Source organism: Gymnodraco acuticeps, unplaced genomic scaffold (genome assembly GCF_902827175.1).
Source record: "Gymnodraco acuticeps unplaced genomic scaffold, fGymAcu1.1, whole genome shotgun sequence".
Lineage (NCBI taxonomy): Eukaryota > Metazoa > Chordata > Actinopteri > Perciformes > Bathydraconidae > Gymnodraco > Gymnodraco acuticeps.
Genome location: NW_022992152.1, coordinates 273,668 through 291,991, shown reverse-complemented (window position 1 = coordinate 291,991; position 18,324 = coordinate 273,668). Strand labels below are relative to the sequence as shown.

Below are 18,324 nucleotides of genomic sequence, written 5' to 3'. Positions count from 1 at the left end.
TTGTATTATGCTTGTGAATAAATGAGATTTTAACTGGTTAAGCCTCAATTAAACCTGCAAAAATAAAACAATTGTTTAGAACACAAATGCATATTGTGTTGAAAAAATAACAGTTTATTACTGCATTTATTTAGAATATGTTTACAGACTGTACTAACAGGAACAGCTGACCGTTTAAAAACATTTTGATATGAAGTATAACTTTACTGAATGTCAACCATTCACTTATCTTTATTATGGTTGTGTCTGCCCTCTGTGGGTGAAAAGTGGCATCAGACAGGAAAAGGTGGAGCCTGTTTTCTGTGCCTGAGCTTCATGCAGAGGCAGCCTCAAGAAGCCATGGCAGAAACAAGCCTTGGTAAGACTATTTAAGAGACACACTTAAAACAATATAGCTAAACTTGAGATAAATAACAGTATATCAGATATTCAATCAGCTGCTCTCATTTGCTGAACAGATGACTCAGAGTTCATTTCTGCAGCCATGTGACAGTGTTGCTGTTGTTGTAGCCTACTATAATGAAGCAGAGTACAGATAACTATTTATAGCAGATAATTAACTGCACTGACACAAGGGTGGAGGTAATGAAATTGTCCGTTTGAAATGTTTGTTGTTCTTTCGTAGTTCAGAAAGTGTTCCTGGTTTTAAGTTTCAGCGTGGAGCCATTTCAGTGGTTTCACTTTCGTCTTAAAGTGACAGGATCCTCTACTACTTAGTACTGACTACTAGTGACTAGTATATCTACCGCAATATAAAATAACTTTCAAGTAAAACTCCTGCGTTTAATAGTTAGTTAATAAAAGTAATCTATTATGTTAATATAGAGTAAAAATACTCCTAATTTAGAATGGCAAATGTGTACTGTATTGCTATTGGATTATTGCAGATGCTTTAAAAACATAGGACATTCGGCAAGACAACATGTTTTACAATTTGATCATCATTTTTTATTGATAAATAAAAGTAACTATACGAGCTGTCGGAAAAGGGTTTGGAAAAAGTGCAATATTTACATTCAAAATTAATTAATGTTATTTGATGATATGATAATTGTTAAAACTAAAGATTGATTAATAGATTTTTTTTTAAGAAGAAAATCTAAAAATACTGTAAATTGTGCTCAAAAAACTCTGAAACCTACATTTTCCATAATGCAGTTCCACTAAACTGAACTTCATGTGTACAATTGTTGTTGGCATTGAAGTAAATGCACTTAGTTCATTTCAACCTTGTAAACAAATTGTTATATATTATATCTTTGTTTCTTTTCCTATAGGTGCTTTTGGTGCAGTGCAGACGATCCTACAAAGTGCAGCAGCAGGATTTTCTTTTGGAGAAGCTGCATTATTCGCAGTAGAGCCCTCACTGACTGAAGATGGCGTCCTGCTGTCTGCTGCAACTCTGGCTGCTGGACGAGCCGGATCCACTGGGGTCGGCGTGGTGACAGCGTGCCTCGTGTTCACCTCACTGCTCATTTCTCTGGGAAGTGGTTTCCTCCTTGCTGCCATGGTGATGGAGCTGTTGAATAAAGTTGGAGTGAGGTTGCCTTGGTTAGAGGAGGCCACGACGGGAGCCTCTGTTGTGCTTGGTGCTGTCACTACTGGAGTGTTAGCAGGCATCCTTCCTCCATGGATCTGCATCGCCGCCCAAGGCATTCTGGTCCTTGTAGTCTACTCATACTCCAATATCAACGACATGAGCACAGCTCTGTTGATCATCTTCACCACACTCTACCTCAGTGTCCTGTATGGAAGAATGGGAGTCATGGTTGGACTCTTCGTCATGGGATTGACCATCTCCGTGCTTTGTGCCCTTCGAAAGGCTCTGACGGAGAGAATGACCCAAAAACCAAAATCTAAAAGCGGGTGCAAACTCCTGGAGAGGATATTCTTCTACTCTGTTTTTGTGGGTATACTGGGATTTTCGGTTGGTTTAGGGGCAGGTGGAGCAGGAGAAGGGTCTGAAGCGGAGGTGGTTTTGATGCTGCAGTCGGTCCTCTGGGTTGCGTATCTGTCTGCAGGCCTGCTCGGAGCTGGTCTGGGAACAGTGGCCACGGTTGGGCTGGGGCCAGAGGTGGCTGGAAAGGTCGCTTTGGGAGCTGCCATAATATCATCTGTTTCTCTTAGAGCCATACTGCATTCAAGTTCTTCTCTAGGGTCCCGGAGCAGCATGGGGGGAACATTAGGAGCAGCTACAGCTGCAGGGGTGTCGCTCGGAGCTGCAAGCGTTGCAGCAAAACAGGCGTTTGGGTCTAAAAACACAACGTTAGCAGCTCTAGGGTCAGTTGTTGTTGGTGCACTTCTATCAACGCTCGGCCTAGCAGTGAATTCAACACCCCTAACAATATCAGAACTTTTACAAATCACCCTAGTTGCAGTAGGGGCGTTTGTCCTGGGTGCACCAAAGAGCCCATTCAACACTCAGGTGAATCTACAAAGGGGCCTTCTCACGGGGCCAGAGCTAATTAAAGGAATCGGCATGGAGACGGTCACCGCAGCAGCAGCACCTATCGGAGCCGGGGCACTGGGGGCTGCAGCGCTGGCTACCGCAGCTCTGGGGAGGCTGGGGACTCTGGGAGTTTCTGTGGCTATACTGTTGGCTTTGGGAAGTGCCCTCAGTGGCATGATAGGAAAATCATCGCAGACAACCAACACACACACAGACTGATAGAAGCGCTCAGATCTGTGGCCAAACACTAAGAGTGCTTGTGTGTGCATAATATGCTTGTTCTTGCATTATTGCATATTCAAACTGACGTAAAATCTGAATACCAAATTAAATGTGAATCAAATACTCTTTTAAATGAAAAGCAAATTCGCATACCTGACAATTGTGTCATAAAGATGTATAATTGAGTGTTAAATAAAAATAAGAATACATTTTATCCAAGCATGTGTTTGTGTATTTATTTGAATACGGAAATCTTGGAAGATTGTGTCTGCACTTGAGCGTTAATGCATACATAACTTTTAATTTCAATTTAATTTTTGTATTTTTTTTTTAACATAATACCGTAAAAAGTAAATGTGTTGGTGTATTTGTTGGTACTGGTACTTAGAAAATTCATTTTTTCAAAGAGTGGATGTATAATCCTTCTTCCTTACTTCTTCACACCAGCTTTGCCACACTTCCCAAGACATGATTGCAATCTGGTAGTCACTTTGGCTTCATCTTAGCAACAGTAACAGAGGACTTGGTGTTTAGAAAAAGGAGGGGGAGGGTGGGAGGAGAGAGAAACGAAGAATAACATCAGAAAACTGAAGAGCATCTTGAAGTACAGTCTGTTGTGCAGATCGTACCGGAGTAAGGAGAAATATGGATCCGTACATCAGAATAAGATGCCCTTTTGCCTATATATACTTATAATGCCCTCTCTGAAAAGATTATATGTTGCTGGCAAATGGATATCCACCTGTGGCTCAGGGTTTTGTTGGTCTACCATGGCAGCACACAGGACTCCAACAGCAAGGAAGAAGAAGTGTTTCCACTGAAGCAGCCATGGGGAGGAGCAGCATCTTCATAACTGTAATGTAAAGTACTTTAAAGGAAGTTATTGACACCATATCATTAAGAAGGTGAGCACGTTTTGATGCCTAAAACTCCCTGGGATGTTATGATTGTTAGCACTAAAATGCTTTTCATTACCATGGATTAATTTTTGCATAAAAAAAGTTTCACGATGTCATTACTTGTGATACTTTTCCATGGATTTTGGCATTGATAAACAGTATTACTTGAGGAACCATCAGGATAGTCTTTACTAAACCAACATGTCTTTGAACCGGATCCCCACGACAGACACAGAGCAGTCTGCAGAGTACTCGGTGCAGGGTCCCAGTGACACGGGTCACGGTAGGTCTCAGACCCGTGAAGTGACCGTGCTCCAGTCGAGATGCTGCCGCTGCCTGCCGCGCGCGGCGCGCCTTGCGTTTGCTCCAGAGTCATTGGAGAGAATTTACCAGAACTACTTCCGCAGACAGAGACAAGAAAACCTGCTCGTGCTGGCGTTGTTTGCCGCTCTTTTCAACAGCTTCATCATCATCATGTGCGCGGTGGTGTACACTCAGGACAAACTTGCCATGGTGGTGGTCGCCGCGGTGGGGCTGTCTGCGGACGCGGGGCTGTACGTGCTGTGCCGGCTGCAGAAGCTTCCCGCGTCACCGGTGGCGCGCGGAGCAGTGCCGTACATTCTGTGGCTGATGATAAACGTGCACGTTTTGTGTTACATGTGTCTGAACTATGAGCGTTTCCCCCAAGGAAGTGACTCTGTGGGCTGGCAGGCCTTTTTCACTTTCTCCAGCTTTCTGACCCTTCCGCTGGGCCTGGGGCCGCTGCTCCGTCTCACGGCCCTCTCCTCTGGGATACACACCCTGGTGCTGGGGGTGACTGTGGCTCAGAAGTCCGAGGATGACCTGCAGGGGCCCATGCTGGTTAGACAGGTAAATATGGTCCCCTGTAAAGTGATAAATGACAAAGCACCTGAAACCTAAAAAATGAAAAGAAGCCCAAAATGGTCATACAGGACAGTAGAAGGCACTGAAGATTCGATTCTTTCAGGGACAGGGTATTGCATGATCCTTAATTCATGGCCAAATTTGGCCCATTAACAATTTGTATTCACATTATAAAAAATAATTGTAAACACAGTGGTAATTTCTTTAAGTATTTTTAAGTAAATAATGTCATTTTGCAAAAGTTCCACCTTAAGCAAGTGAAGTATTCTTGATGCACCTGGAGATTTACTTGCACTATAGCCAGAATAGTCTCAATGGTATATATTTGAAAGTTATATATTTCTGTAGAGAATTTACACTGACTATATTTACATTTATTTCAATTTTCAGCTATATTTTATTATCGGATAAAAATAGGCCTACATTGCAGAAAATTGTCTTTCTTCGATGAAACAGTTCAATACTACATCTGTTAGAAGCAAAAAATACATGTTCTGAATCCAGCTGATTATTCTTAAAACTAAGTGATTCCCATATTCAATTAAATATGAGAACTACAAACAACAATACACATTGACAGAATGAGGAAACTTACTATCAGTAAACAAACAAACATCCTGTCTTCAGCTCCTAGCCAACATGATGCTGTACCTGTGCTCAGCCTTGGTGGGTGTGTTGTCGTACTACATGGCGGACAGGAAGTACAGGACAGCATTTTTGGAGGCCCGTCAGTCACTACAGGTCAAAGTCACACTGGAGGAGGAGAGCACCCAGCAGGTAAACGTGGCACACAAAAATACACAATTACAGGTAGACTTTGCCTAATGAGATAATCCATTTCCTAATTTGGACACACACATACACATTATACACAAACACACCGGTGAGGAAGGACACGCTGTTCTGCCTAATTATAATGTGTTGTGCTGAGCTCGAGGATAAATGGGTGATTAGACAGACTTGTTTTCACCAGCGCAGCACCGCGAGGGACCGAGCACAATATGGACGGATTAAGCTCTGTGCCAACAAAACCTAAATTGTTGAAGGATACACTTAGATTTAGGAATTTGTTTTGTATTTTAATAGCTCTTCCTTTCCCCTTATGTGAACTTATCTATGTCTATCAGTTTGTCTTTCTCTATGGTTCCTTTTGCAGCTGCCAGCTTTCTCCATAATTTTGGTCCAATTGTTTATAAATTATCTAGTATTTAGGCTTTAATTTGTCTTTCAGAAATGAGGGGTTGGAATGTAAAGGGAAGACACACGTATACAAGATTAAATACATGGTAAAAGAAGCAATTCTACTGTGTATAAATAATATGTTCAGTAAAATTCATGCATTCAAAATGTAACGTAAGTAAAAGTGCAAAGGTTAAGCATCAAAATGAACTTAAAGTATACAGGAAGTGTACCTATGTTGCACAAGGGCTCATTTGCAGTTATATTTATTATAATGATTGAAGCATTAAAGCGTGCATCCCTTTATTGTTGAAGGTATTTAACTTGGAACTTGTTTTCTTTACTTTATATACTGCCAGATAGCTTATGAATTCCACCAAGGGATTAATAAAGTTTATCTTAACCTATAATAACACATGAAAGTGATTTATGATTATATTTTGAATTATTAATCTGAATCTGAATCCTCAAAGTTGTCCTAAGAAATATAGAGTATACATACTTTTTACTTTTTCTCTGCAATCATGTTCTCAATAAACTCACAATGATACAGTATTCCTAATACATTAGTTTGATTTATTACAGCCAAATATACTATACCATGTTTTAACTCCAACCTTAATCTAATTCATTAAATTACTCTATTTAATCACATCTCACATTTCTTGCTGTGATGTGACCATTTCTGGGAATAAGAGAGCAAGGTAAGGGTACGAGAGTTGTTCTAAAAGTAGGGTTGAAAAGATGAGGAATAATGGTATCGTAACAGTATGTGGAAGACCAAAAGAGAATGAATACAATTCCCCAAGTGTCTTTTCATTGGGGGGCTTAATAGAAGACAGACAGACCCAACCAAGAGGAACACATTGGCAGGATCTCGTGAGAATCCCTTCTCTACCTCAGTCATGCTATGCACACAAATGCAAAAACATACACATGGGACAATCTTTGTGTCAGTACTGAACCTGACAAGGCTCACTGTTCATCCTGTGTTGTCTCCATATAGGAGGAACTATTACTGTCCATCCTGCCCAAACACATTGCAGACGAGATGCTGCAGGGCATGAAGAACCAGGCCAGTGAGCTCGGGGGCCAGCAGCAGCAGCAGTTCAACACCATGTACATGTACCGCCATGAAAACGTCAGGTTGGGACCACACATTTTTGTTGCAGTGTATTGATGGTATTTGTTACGGGAAGGTTTCTGAATGTTACACCTCTTCCCTCGTGTTCCAGTATCCTGTTTGCTGACATAGTTGGCTTCACCCAGCTGTCCTCCACCTGCAGCGCCCAGGAGCTCGTGAAGCTGCTCAATGAACTGTTTGCCCTCTTCGACCAACTGGCAGAAGTGAGTCAGGTTTACTGTATCCTCTCCTTTTTTCTTCCCTAGATTTGACAATATATTGTTTGGTATATTCTTAATAGAAGTACTGGTTATGTTTTATATAGCTGATATATCCTTTTCCATGGTTTTAAAGATATAATTCTATTTTTTCTTGATTTTATCTGTTATTATGACACAAGGAGGGAATAGACATGTGCACACACATAATAACAATACCACTAATTACAACAAAATAAAACCTAGAAGAAAGGCAAGGCAAGTTTATTTATATAGCATCTTTCAACACAAGGCAATTCAAAGTGCTTTACAAAAATCAAAGACATTAAGAAACATATTATAAAATGGCATTTAAAAACACTCATTTAAAAGCAAAGTAAATAAAACATGAATAACAAAGGTACATGAATAAAAGTTACAGTGCAGTGTGAGAAACACACATCTGAAATGTTCAGGTCTTACTCTCAATCATTGCTAACTTTTTAGAAGAAATAGTTTTCTTTGACCTCACTTTCCTTCTACTTTCTTTTTTAACTTATCCTTTACTTATCTCAAGTGTTGCATGCTAAATGAACCCCCCTTTGGAAAATTCGAATCTGCAACCCAATATTCTGAAAATTCAACGGATCCTGGCCATATTTGTGTAGCATATACACTTAATACAATTAATTTGCTCCCAGACATTCATGTGGCTTGCTAGTTTTGGACCCGATCTGTAGTCAAAAAGTCACCACTTAAGGTCCTTTCAGTATTTCTACTAATCACTTAAGCATACAATAGTGACTTTTGACTTTCTGTTTGATAGGAGTGTCGAAAGAAGCAGAACATAACATATGTATATTCTTTGATTTGTAGATATTGACAATATTTTTCTATTTGCTACACTTACACGTATTTTAAGTATGCACCATTCTTTCTCCTCGTGCTGTCTTGCAGGACCATCACCAACTGAGGATTAAGATCCTTGGAGACTGTTACTATTGTATCTGTGGTCTTCCTGATTTCAGAGAGGACCACGCTGCCTGCTCCATAAATATGGGCCTCGCCATGGTGGACGCAATATCGTAAGTAATGATTTCATTGGCAACAAATGGAAAAGGAAAGGGTAGTATTAATGTAGGGTTTGTATTATGGTGGTTTTATTTGTACATATTGTGTTTATATGTTTTTTTGTTTTGTTTCTTTCAGTTAACTGTCAAGTGGGAACTAAGTATTTTTTTGTAAGTTTTTGTGTTTCTCTTATTTTCCTACGATACTGTTATGATTGGCTGTGAATAAGAAAATATGAAGGACAGACCATCTATTTCTATTTATTATTTTCTTTTGAGAAAGGGGCGGGTAATATAAGATAATGTTCTTCTCCCTGCTCCTTTTCGGGTATGCTGTGTTTATAGAAACATGTTTTGTAAATAATTGTTATACATTAAGTTGTGCATACCATGAATGGAACAAATAAAAATGAAATGAAATATATGACAAAAGGCAATCTCAATAATTAAAGATATAAATGAGTAAAGGGATATTTTGCCACTCAACACTTAAAATAGTCCCCAAAGTAGGAGAGAAAAGAGAAAAAGAAACAATGCCAATTAATCTTAGACTTCTATCAATATGGAATAAAACATGAAAAATAGACATGAAAGACAATACAGACGAAGAAGAGTGGGCTATTTGTGACATAATGACTTCAAAGATAACTACAGAGATCTCCCACGTTCCCCTCCTTTCTTAGGTACGTACGAGAGAAGACTAAAACTGAAGTGGACATGCGTGTGGGCGTCCACACAGGCACCGTGCTGGGGGGGGTGCTGGGGCAGAAGAAGTGGCAGTTTGACGTTTGGTCCACAGACGTAACTGTAGCCAATAAGATGGAATCTGGGGGGATTCCTGGGTAAGAGAACAATGCTTTATTTCACTGTCAGCGGGAGTGATTCAATTCTACTTTGTGGTTTATTTCAAGAGTTTTGTGTGCTCCACAGGAGAGTGCACATTTCCCAGACAACCAAGGACTGTCTGCTCGGAGGTTTTGACCTGGAGCCGGGGGAGGGCGGGAAGAGGTGCGAGTACCTGATGGAGAAAGGCATCGACACTTACCTGGTGCTGGTGCCTAAACAGGCGGCCAATGGGCTCAATGCAAATGTGAGTCAGCGCACTGTCTTTCAGGGCATTGTCATTGTTTGTTTGATCATGACCTATGTTTAGCTTGAATCAAAAACAAAGTATAAGTATTTCTTTTCTTTTTTTTGAGAAATACCATTTTCTATGCACACATAATAGCATTAACAGATATTTTTCTGCTTCTCCCCCTCAGAAACCTGGGATGTTGTCCAACACAAATTCAAACCAGTTGATCAACACTACAGTAACCAATGGGAATGCTACCTCACCCCAATTAACGGCCACTGACTCTATACAGGAGGTGAACTATGATAAATGTGTTTATTCATTATATATAAACCAACGTCCTCATTTGAGTACAGATGGCCAAAGAGTCTACTTCAGAATCAGAATCGGTTTTATTTAGTAGGTTAACACATACGACAAATTTGCTTTGGTATATGTGGTGCATACAAAGACACAGAAAGAAGAATATGTAACAAAAAAAAATAGCTATTTTAAAAAACAATTTTAAGACTATTATAACAAATTAACAATATTTACATATGACAAATACTATATACTATATTTAAAGTGGAGAGCTGTGCTGATTTGAAAGAGGTATTTTAACTTGCTAATAACTACTTGATTGTAAGCGCTTTGAGCACCAGGAAAAGCGCTATATAAATGTAATGTATTATTATTATTATTATTATAACCCATACATACAAATACACACGTTATCCTAAATAGCATTAAATGCACAATAAAAAATTGGTAATCTAACCCATGTCTCATTTTCTTGCTCCGAAACTCAGAAGAACAAGATGGCAGAAGAACAACAGATCAACAAACGACTACAGCACGAGCTGCTGGAGAGAGAAACCCAGCAAATGTAAGAGAACATTTGACAAATAAAATAAGATGACAAAATAAAGACTGTTAATGTAGCTGAGACCAAAAAAAAATGTCATAGAAATGTATTATGTTTTCAAGTAATGTGTACAATTGACAAACACAACTCACAGGTCTTTTGTTTGTCCCAACTCCAGCCATTTCTAACGTTTTTTTTCTTATATTCTGCTTACAGAATGAAGGATCACAAGATCAACCCTGTGTTGTTGCGTTTCGTGGATGGAAAGTTGGAGGAGCAGTACTCCTCAGAGAAGGAGAAGCGGAGCGGGGCGGCCTTCTGCTGCTGCATCATCGTGCTCTTCTTCATCACAGCAATGGAGGTGTTCATAGACCCACTGTGAGCTCAATGTATCTTATTACCTGCAATTAGTACACACTTAAATGCCTGGAGAGTTTGAAATGCTACTTGGGCATCTGTGAATTCAAACAGGAACCAATTGTGCCTTAAAAATGGTGATGTTCTACCTAAAAATGTACTAAATCTGTGTGTTCTTGTTCTAGGTTGGCTGTGAACTATGTGACTCTCACGATAGGAGAGGTATTGTTGCTCATCCTCACAGTTTGCTCCCTGGCTGCCATCTTCCCCAGGGTGAGAAAACAAAACTAGTATCCATGGTTGCGGTGATGGGAAACACAATTTGTTTTACGTCTTTGATCAGCACTTTCCAACCTTTTAGCATTTCCAAATGTACACGATCACAAAGGCAATTGACTTTAAAATGTACTTTGTGACACAAGACTGATTCACTGATCTTGTAAAGTATATTGAAACATCACATGAAGTAAAACATATATTTTTGTCACAGATGTTCTCCAAGAGGTTGGTGTCTTTCTCGGTGTGGATCGATCACACACGCTGGGCCAGAAACACCTGGGCCATGGCGGCCATTTTTGTTCTTACCATGGCTGTGATTGCTGACATGGTATGAATGAAAGACACTTTTACTCAACTCTGACACATTGTGTTAATATATGTGTGGCTAAGGTTTTTCTCACAGTATATGTAGTTTTATGAAAAAATCACTGAATACATTGTACTAATGTGATAAACATTGCTAATCCAGTTAATGGAATACCTGAAAATATTAAGCTACTTTATCATATAAATCAAAACATATTTAATGCCACTGTCATGGTACATATCATCATATCTCCCTACCCTAGCGTGTGGGCGTCTTTTAGTTAGTTTGTTTCCTCTTTGTCCTCATGAAACCATCAGTGCCTTTTATGTGTCTGACTACATGTTCCCAGTGGGGTCCATTAGCTGTCTGTCTCACTGCCTGCTGGCTCATTTGTCACTGCCCCCAGGGAGCAGCCTGTTACACACAACGCTGCCTTCAAGGTCTGACAGGAATAGGGGACGCTAAAGTGAACATTCATTTCTGTGTATTAGCTGTCATGCGGAAGTCACAAAAAAGTAATATTGTTCCTGTCGTTGCAGTTGTTATAAGGTTTTTTTGACGTACAGTATATTTAATGTATAAAATTACCAATTGGACACGTCTGTATACATTGTGCCCGCAGAAAATATACTATAAATATATTGTTTATTTTTTAGACACCTTATGTCCTAGATATTAACCAATTGTGCTCACAATTTTAAAATGTCCTTCATTGTGGAATATATATTTTCTAAATTGGTCAAACTGAAAGTAAGTTTTTCTTTTGAACCCTGATTTAGTTTTTCTGCTTTTTCATCTATATATTTCACTATATTGTAGTCAAAAAAAAGAAATGGCCCAACTCTCATGGGCCCATCTTGTGTGACAAGAAAATGTCAGTATGTCAAAAGCTTCAAAGAGAATAATGAAATATTCTCTACCTATTTGCACACATATGCAGTGCAAACTTTAAACCAATCAGAAAGAACATTGAAAATCATACTAAATATGGATTTGGTGACAAAAAGGGCTAATAACATGTGTGAACTGACAATGTCTCATGCCCTTCATCTCTGATATTGCAGCTGAGCTGTGTACCTCCGTCCCTTCAAATCTTCAACAGCACTTCGGGCCCCGTGTTGGAGTCACTTGGGGACCGAGGCTGTGCACAGAACCCAAAGCACTACAGCTTCATGGCTGTGATGTCACTCATCGCCACCGCCATGCTGGTTCAGGTCAGCCACCTGATTAAACTGGGTCTCATGGTGCTGGTCGTCACAGCAACAGGAGCCGTTAATATCTACAGCTGGAGGGACATTTTCGACCTGTATGACTATATACAGTTTGCCTCGTACAGGTGAGAAATTGTTCAAACAGATAAATGAACTGTGTACAAATTTGTAATTTTGATGAAAATACACAGATAAAGGTGATTCATTAACTTTTAAATGTTTCAGAATTGTTGACTTCTATGAGTTACCTGTGGTGTTTGGATAATTTGTATGGAATGTTATAATACATATCTTTAAAGGCTGTTTCAAATGGTCTCATACCTTTGAGCTTACATCTCCACTTCAGTAGCAGTTCCAGTTTAATTCCTATCTGTATTCTGAAGGATGTAGAAGGGTTTGTTCATATATCCTCGAAAACTTTATTTATATAATATGTATTCCTAAAAGCATTACTGAAATAGATTTTTTTTTTTAAAGCTGCTGACAGTACTTTCTGATTTATGTAAGCATACAAAGACATTTGCTAAATCCCCTCTATAAAAACCTTTGAATATTCAAAGCAAAAGATTTTGGACCCGACTTTATCCAATGTTTGGATTTTCTGTCCTGGAACTATAAGCCAATTAGAACATATTTTATAATTGTATTTAAATATGTTATTTAAAATAATGCCGAATATGCATATTTGAACCTAAACTTTCAGTACTCTTCTAATAATAAAAAAAAAACTCCTTAAGTAAGTTTCAACATGAGCAGTTTAAAGGTAAAATCTATTAGTAAAAATGTTCAACCTATTCGCCCCCAATCTGTGCCTTAAAAAAGCTATAAGATAAATATTCTGCCATCTGTAGTTGTTTTGTTGGCTATATAATACAGTTGTAGTTCCAGTTTACAATATTCTGCCTCCATCTTGTTTCCAGAACATCAATAGTGCCATCCAAGTACCTCATGACCATGATGATCATTGTGATGATGATTGGCTTCTACTTCTTTGCCCGGCATGTGAGTCACTGTCTCCAGTACACCCACTCTGTATCACACTTTTGACCCACAGCCATATAGTGTAATGTATGTTTCATCCAAATAACTTGCTATTTCATCTTGAAATATATAATGATTCTGCGGTGTGTGTGTGTGTGTGTGTGTGTGTGTGTGTGTGTGTGTGTGTGTGTGTGTGTGTGTGTGTGTGTGTGTGTGTGTGTGTGTGTGTGTGTGTGTGTGTGTGTGTGTGAGTACAATCTGTCCACCTGGTACCCTCACATTCACACTCCATTCTGTTTAAACCATCAGGATTCACAACAACGCCTAGAATCCATTGCACACATAACAAATGGATGTAATGCATACAAACGCCTGTACATAGCCCGTCATGACCGTATTGTGGACATTGTGTCTGATGCAGTACAAAACATCTTACCATCTAGCGCAGCAATGTACAAGCACGCTAGAGTGTTACCAGAATGGTTTGGTTTTACCAATGATGCCTTTGCTAACATCCCAAATACACCTGATGTTGTTTTTGTTGACACCAACCACAGGGAGGTGCTAATATTAGAAGTAGGCTGTGCCTTTGACCTGTACATGGACCAGGCTTTCCAGGACAAGTATATCAAATACCAACCACTGTTCGATGTGATAACCAGCTTTGGGTACAAGTGTAGATATAGCATACTTATATTCGGAAGTCTTGGCCAGGTATATAAATGCACCATGATTGGTCTGAGAATTGCTGGAATGTTAAAGAGAAAAACCAAACAAATTGCCAAATATTGCTCTGTTTCAGCTATTATTGGCAGCTTAGACGTGTGGAGAGGGAGATGCTATGTGTTCCCCTAAGTATTCTGTGCTGCTTAGCCCCGATATATTTGATTCTCTGTCTTATGTCATATAATTTGTGGAACCAAATAAAGTATTCAAGTGTGTGTGTGTGTGTGTGTGTGTGTGTGTGTGTGTGTGTGTGTGTGTGTGTGTGTGTGTGTGTGTGTGTGTGTGTGTGTGTGTGTGTGTGTGTGTGTGTGTGTGTGTGTGTGTGTGTGTGTGTGTGTGGTGGTGTGGTGTGTGTGGTGTGCGTGCGTGCGTGCGTGCGTGCGTGCGTGCGTGCGTGCGTGCGTGCGTGCGTGCGTGTGTGTGTGTAGTTGGAGCATCAGTCCAGGAAGCTGTTTCTGTGGAAGGTTGGCGTGCATGACCAGAAGGAGAGGGTGTTTGAGATGAGACGCTGGAACGAAGCGCTGGTCACCAACATGCTGCCGGAGCATGTGGCCAAACACTTCCTGGGCACTAAGAAAAGAGACGAGGTACATATGATATGAACGAGCGAGGGCCAAGTTGTAGTATGACATACAGTGGGGCAAAAAAGTATTTAGTCAGCCACCAATTGTGCAAGTTATCCCACTTAAAAAGATGAGAGAGGCCTGTAATTTTCATCCTAGGTATACCTCAACTATGAGAGACAAAATGAGAAGAAAAAAAATCCAGAGAATCCAAAAGAATTTATTTGCAAATTATGGTGGAAAATAAGTATTTGGTCAATAACAAAAGTTCATCTCAATACTTTGTTATATACCCTTTGTTGGCAATGACAGAGGTCAAACATTTTCTGTAAGTCTTCACAAGGTTTTCACACACTGTTGCTGGTATTTTGGCCCATTCCTCCATGCAGATCTCCTCTAGAGCAGTGATGTTTTGGGGCTGTCACTGGGCAACACAGACTTTCAACTCCCTCCAAAGATTTTCTATGGGGTTGAGATCTGGAGACTGAGTAGGCCACTCCAGGACCTTGAAATGCTTCTTACGAAGCCACTCCTTCGTTGCTCGGGCGGTGTGTTTGGGATCATTGTCATGCTGAAAGACCCAGCCACGTTTCATCTTCAATGCCCTTGCTGATGGAAGGAGGTTGTCACTCAAAATCTCACGATACATGGCCCCATTCATTCTTTCCTTTACACGGATCAGTCGTCCTGGTCCCTTTGCAGAAAAAACAGCCCCAAAGCATGATGTTTCCACCCCCATGTTTCACAGTAGGTATGGTGTTCTTTGGATGCAACTCAGCATTCTTTCTCCTCCAAACACGTCTAGTTGAGTTTTTACCAAAAAGTTCTATTTTGGTTTCATCTGACCATATGACATTCTCCCAATCCTCTTCTGGATCATCTAATGCTCTCGAGCAAACTTCAGACGGGCCTGGACATGTACTGGCTTAAGCAGGGGGACACGTCTGGCACTGCAGGATTTGAGTCCCTGGCGGCGTAGTGTGTTACTGATGGTAGCCTTTGTTACTTTGGTCCCAGCTCTCTGCAGGTCATTGACTAGGTCCCCCCGTGTGGTTCTGGGATTTTTGCTCACCGTTCTTGTGATCATTTTGACCCCACGGGGTGAGATCTTGCGTGGAGCCCCAGATCGAGGGAGATTATCAGTGGTCTTGTATGTCTTCCATTTTCTAATAATTGCTCCCACAGTTGATTTCTTCACACCAAGCTGCTTACCTATTTCAGATTCAGTCTTCCTAGCCTGGTGCAGGTCTACAATTTTGTTTCTGGTGTCCTTTGACAGCTCTTTGGTCTTGGCCATAGTGGAGTTTGTAGGTGACCAAATACTTATTTTACCGAGGAATTTACCAATTAATTCATTAAAAATTCTACAATGTGATTTCCTGGATTCTTTCCCCCATTCTGTCTCTCATAGTTGAAGTGTACCTAGGATGAAAATTACAGGCCTCTCTCATCTTTTTAAGTGGGAGAACTTGCACAATTGGTGGCTGACTAAATACTTTTTTGCCCCACTGTATATATATATCGATGTTTGAGAGTGAGAGAGAAAAAAGGACATGAGTGAGGAAAGTCAGAAAGGAGTAAACATCATCAGGGTGCAACACAAATAACTGCCCTGAAGCCACTTATTGTAGTTATAGTGTATATTATACTTATTTCAATGCTATTTAATGCACATGAGTGCCATCTTGTGGAATATTTCAAAACGACATATTAGGGCTTTCAGAATCAGAATTTGAACACCTTTATTCATCCCACAGAGGGGAAATTTACATTTGCAGAAAAAAGCCAAACACAGCTTAATGTTAACTAAGATGCAATGCATACAAAAAAATATTAAAGACACAAAAATAAATAAAAATGACACAATTTACAAAATACTCATCCTCATGTTTATCTAATAATCAATGATAATAAAAACCGTATTGAAGAAGAAAATAAGCAATATAAAATCAGACACACTAATTCCATGTCATTTGTCATTTGTAGGAGCTGTACAGCCAGTCCTATAATGAAGTAGGTGTGATGTTCGCTTCCATCCCCAACTTTTCTGATTTCTACACTGAAGAGGGCATCAACAACGGCGGCATCGAGTGTCTAAGGATTCTCAATGAAATAATCTCAGACTTTGATAGTGTACGTTTTTGTACAGCTGGTTGTAAAAAATGAGAACAATTGGTACATCTCTAAGGTTTTAAATGCCTACAGTCCATTTGATTAACTGTGTTTGAATGTTACTATGTATTTATTGTATGTCCGCTTCCTTCACCAGTTACTGGATAGAGAAGAGTTCCGCTTCATCACTAAAATCAAGACAATAGGAAGCACCTACATGGCAGCATCAGGACTCACTCCAGAGAGCAACACCAACGACTACAGCAAGCGCAAGGTCTGTAATAAAGTCACTCAATTCATGTTTTTTGTAAACTAATAATGTAATCCAAATTACATCTAATTGGATACTCCTTAACATTGGAAACAATCCATTGTTTATTCGTACATTAATTGCTGTTTCACATGGTGACTGACGATGTTAAAAAGTTGTACTGTTGTTTCACAGCCAGAGGATCAGTCTCTGGTCGAGCGCTGGCAGCACCTTGCTGACCTGGCAGACTTCGCCTTGGCCATGAAAGTCACCCTGACCAACCTCAATAAACAGTCCTTCAACAACTTCATGCTCCGAATAGGTCAGTGTGTGTGTGTGTGTGTGTGTGAGTGTGTGTGTGTGTGTGTGTGTGAGAGTGTGTGTGTGTGTGTGTGTGTGTGTGTGTGTGTGTGTGTGTGTGTGTGTGTGTGTGTGTGTGTGTGTGTGTGTGTGTGTGTGTGTGTGGTGTGTGTGTGTGTGTGTGTGTGTGTGTGTGTGTGTGTGTGTGTGTGTGTGTGTGTGTGTGTGTGTGTGTGTGTGTGTGTGTACGCCTGTATTGGTGCACATCTTTCAAGTTTTTTAATATATCCATGTTTTCAGGTCTGAATAAGGGGGCAGTGTTGGCGGGAGTGATAGGAGCTCGTAAACCTCACTATGACATCTGGGGCAACACGGTCAATGTAGCCAGCAGAATGGAGTCTACTGGAGTGATGGGAAACATCCAGGTACAAACACAAAAGCAAACATACACACTTGAAAACATCCTGTTATATTTTGATGTACTGTTTTATACTGGAAAAGCTCTACCTGAGGATCTTAGACTATTCAATTTATTATCCTTTTTAAAATAATCTCTAAACTCACTTGTTACTGTTGTCTTGATCTTGGTTTTTGTATCAATACAATATCTTATCTACAATTACACAACATTTACTTTTATGTACTGTACAATGGATGTTGTATAATTTCTGATTTTGTCCATGTCTACCCTCAGGTGGTAGAGGACTGCTACGACATCCTTAAGAACTACAGCTTCCGTTTTATCCGAAGAGGGCCTATATTTGTCAAAGGGAAAGGGGAGCTGCTCACCTTCTTCATGAAAGGAAGAGACAACCCTAGTAAAAATGGCGGTCCAATGACCACTACCTTACCACACCAAGTTGTGGACCATTGAAAATTGTCCACTGTGTGAAAAGCTGTTAGGGATAAGCCTGAGCAGAAGGTGACTTACATAGATCTTTTTCATAAGCTCTGTTGCAATGTAAAGCATATGAAAGTAGACCAACACAACACATAATATGCTATACAACTCACGATAAAACTGATTCTGTATAATTGTATATAATTGAGGAATTTAGGAATTGTTATCCTTTTGTACTTGAATCATGGACTGCTATGAGAATTACAAGCTAGGAACAGACGTATACATTACTCTCCTTTGTTGTTTGCCTTGAGCTCAGGTTTTGTAAAAACATTGTAGCTTAATAACACTGTATTTATATTGTCAATAAATATGTTTGCACTACATCTTTGCGGTTCATTTCTGGATCTTGCAGTCTTTAGGGTTATTATTATCAAAATGTCAGAAAGGA

General features: G+C 39.9%; 2 protein-coding genes across 3 annotated transcripts; both read left to right on the top strand.

Moving 5' to 3' along the window:
• The first annotated feature begins 276 nt into the window (after positions 1-276).
• LOC117538555 lies at positions 277-2,890 on the top strand. 2 transcript variants are annotated; one of them, XM_034204367.1, is made up of 2 exons: positions 277-358; positions 1,278-2,890. In XM_034204367.1, exons 1-2 carry the CDS (start codon positions 316-318, stop codon positions 2,666-2,668), a joined length of 1,434 nt encoding a protein of 477 aa, XP_034060258.1. In that variant the 5' UTR covers positions 277-315; the 3' UTR covers positions 2,669-2,890. The 2 variants fall into 2 exon arrangements, with proteins under 2 accessions (XP_034060258.1, XP_034060259.1); XM_034204368.1 differs by lacking the exon at positions 277-358 and adding an exon at positions 414-582.
• A 434-nt stretch (positions 2,891-3,324) lies between these two features.
• LOC117538552 (adenylate cyclase type 3-like) lies at positions 3,325-18,193 on the top strand. Its single transcript, XM_034204364.1, has 20 exons — positions 3,325-4,440; positions 5,083-5,232; positions 6,641-6,780; positions 6,870-6,981; positions 7,912-8,039; positions 8,708-8,866; positions 8,955-9,114; positions 9,287-9,394; positions 9,891-9,967; positions 10,163-10,324; positions 10,489-10,576; positions 10,794-10,910; positions 11,954-12,225; positions 13,021-13,102; positions 14,236-14,394; positions 16,357-16,503; positions 16,640-16,756; positions 16,928-17,054; positions 17,333-17,457; positions 17,727-18,193. Exons 1-20 carry the CDS (start codon positions 3,772-3,774, stop codon positions 17,904-17,906), a joined length of 3,279 nt encoding a protein of 1,092 aa, XP_034060255.1. The 5' UTR covers positions 3,325-3,771; the 3' UTR covers positions 17,907-18,193.
• The last annotated feature ends 131 nt before the right edge of the window (positions 18,194-18,324 follow it).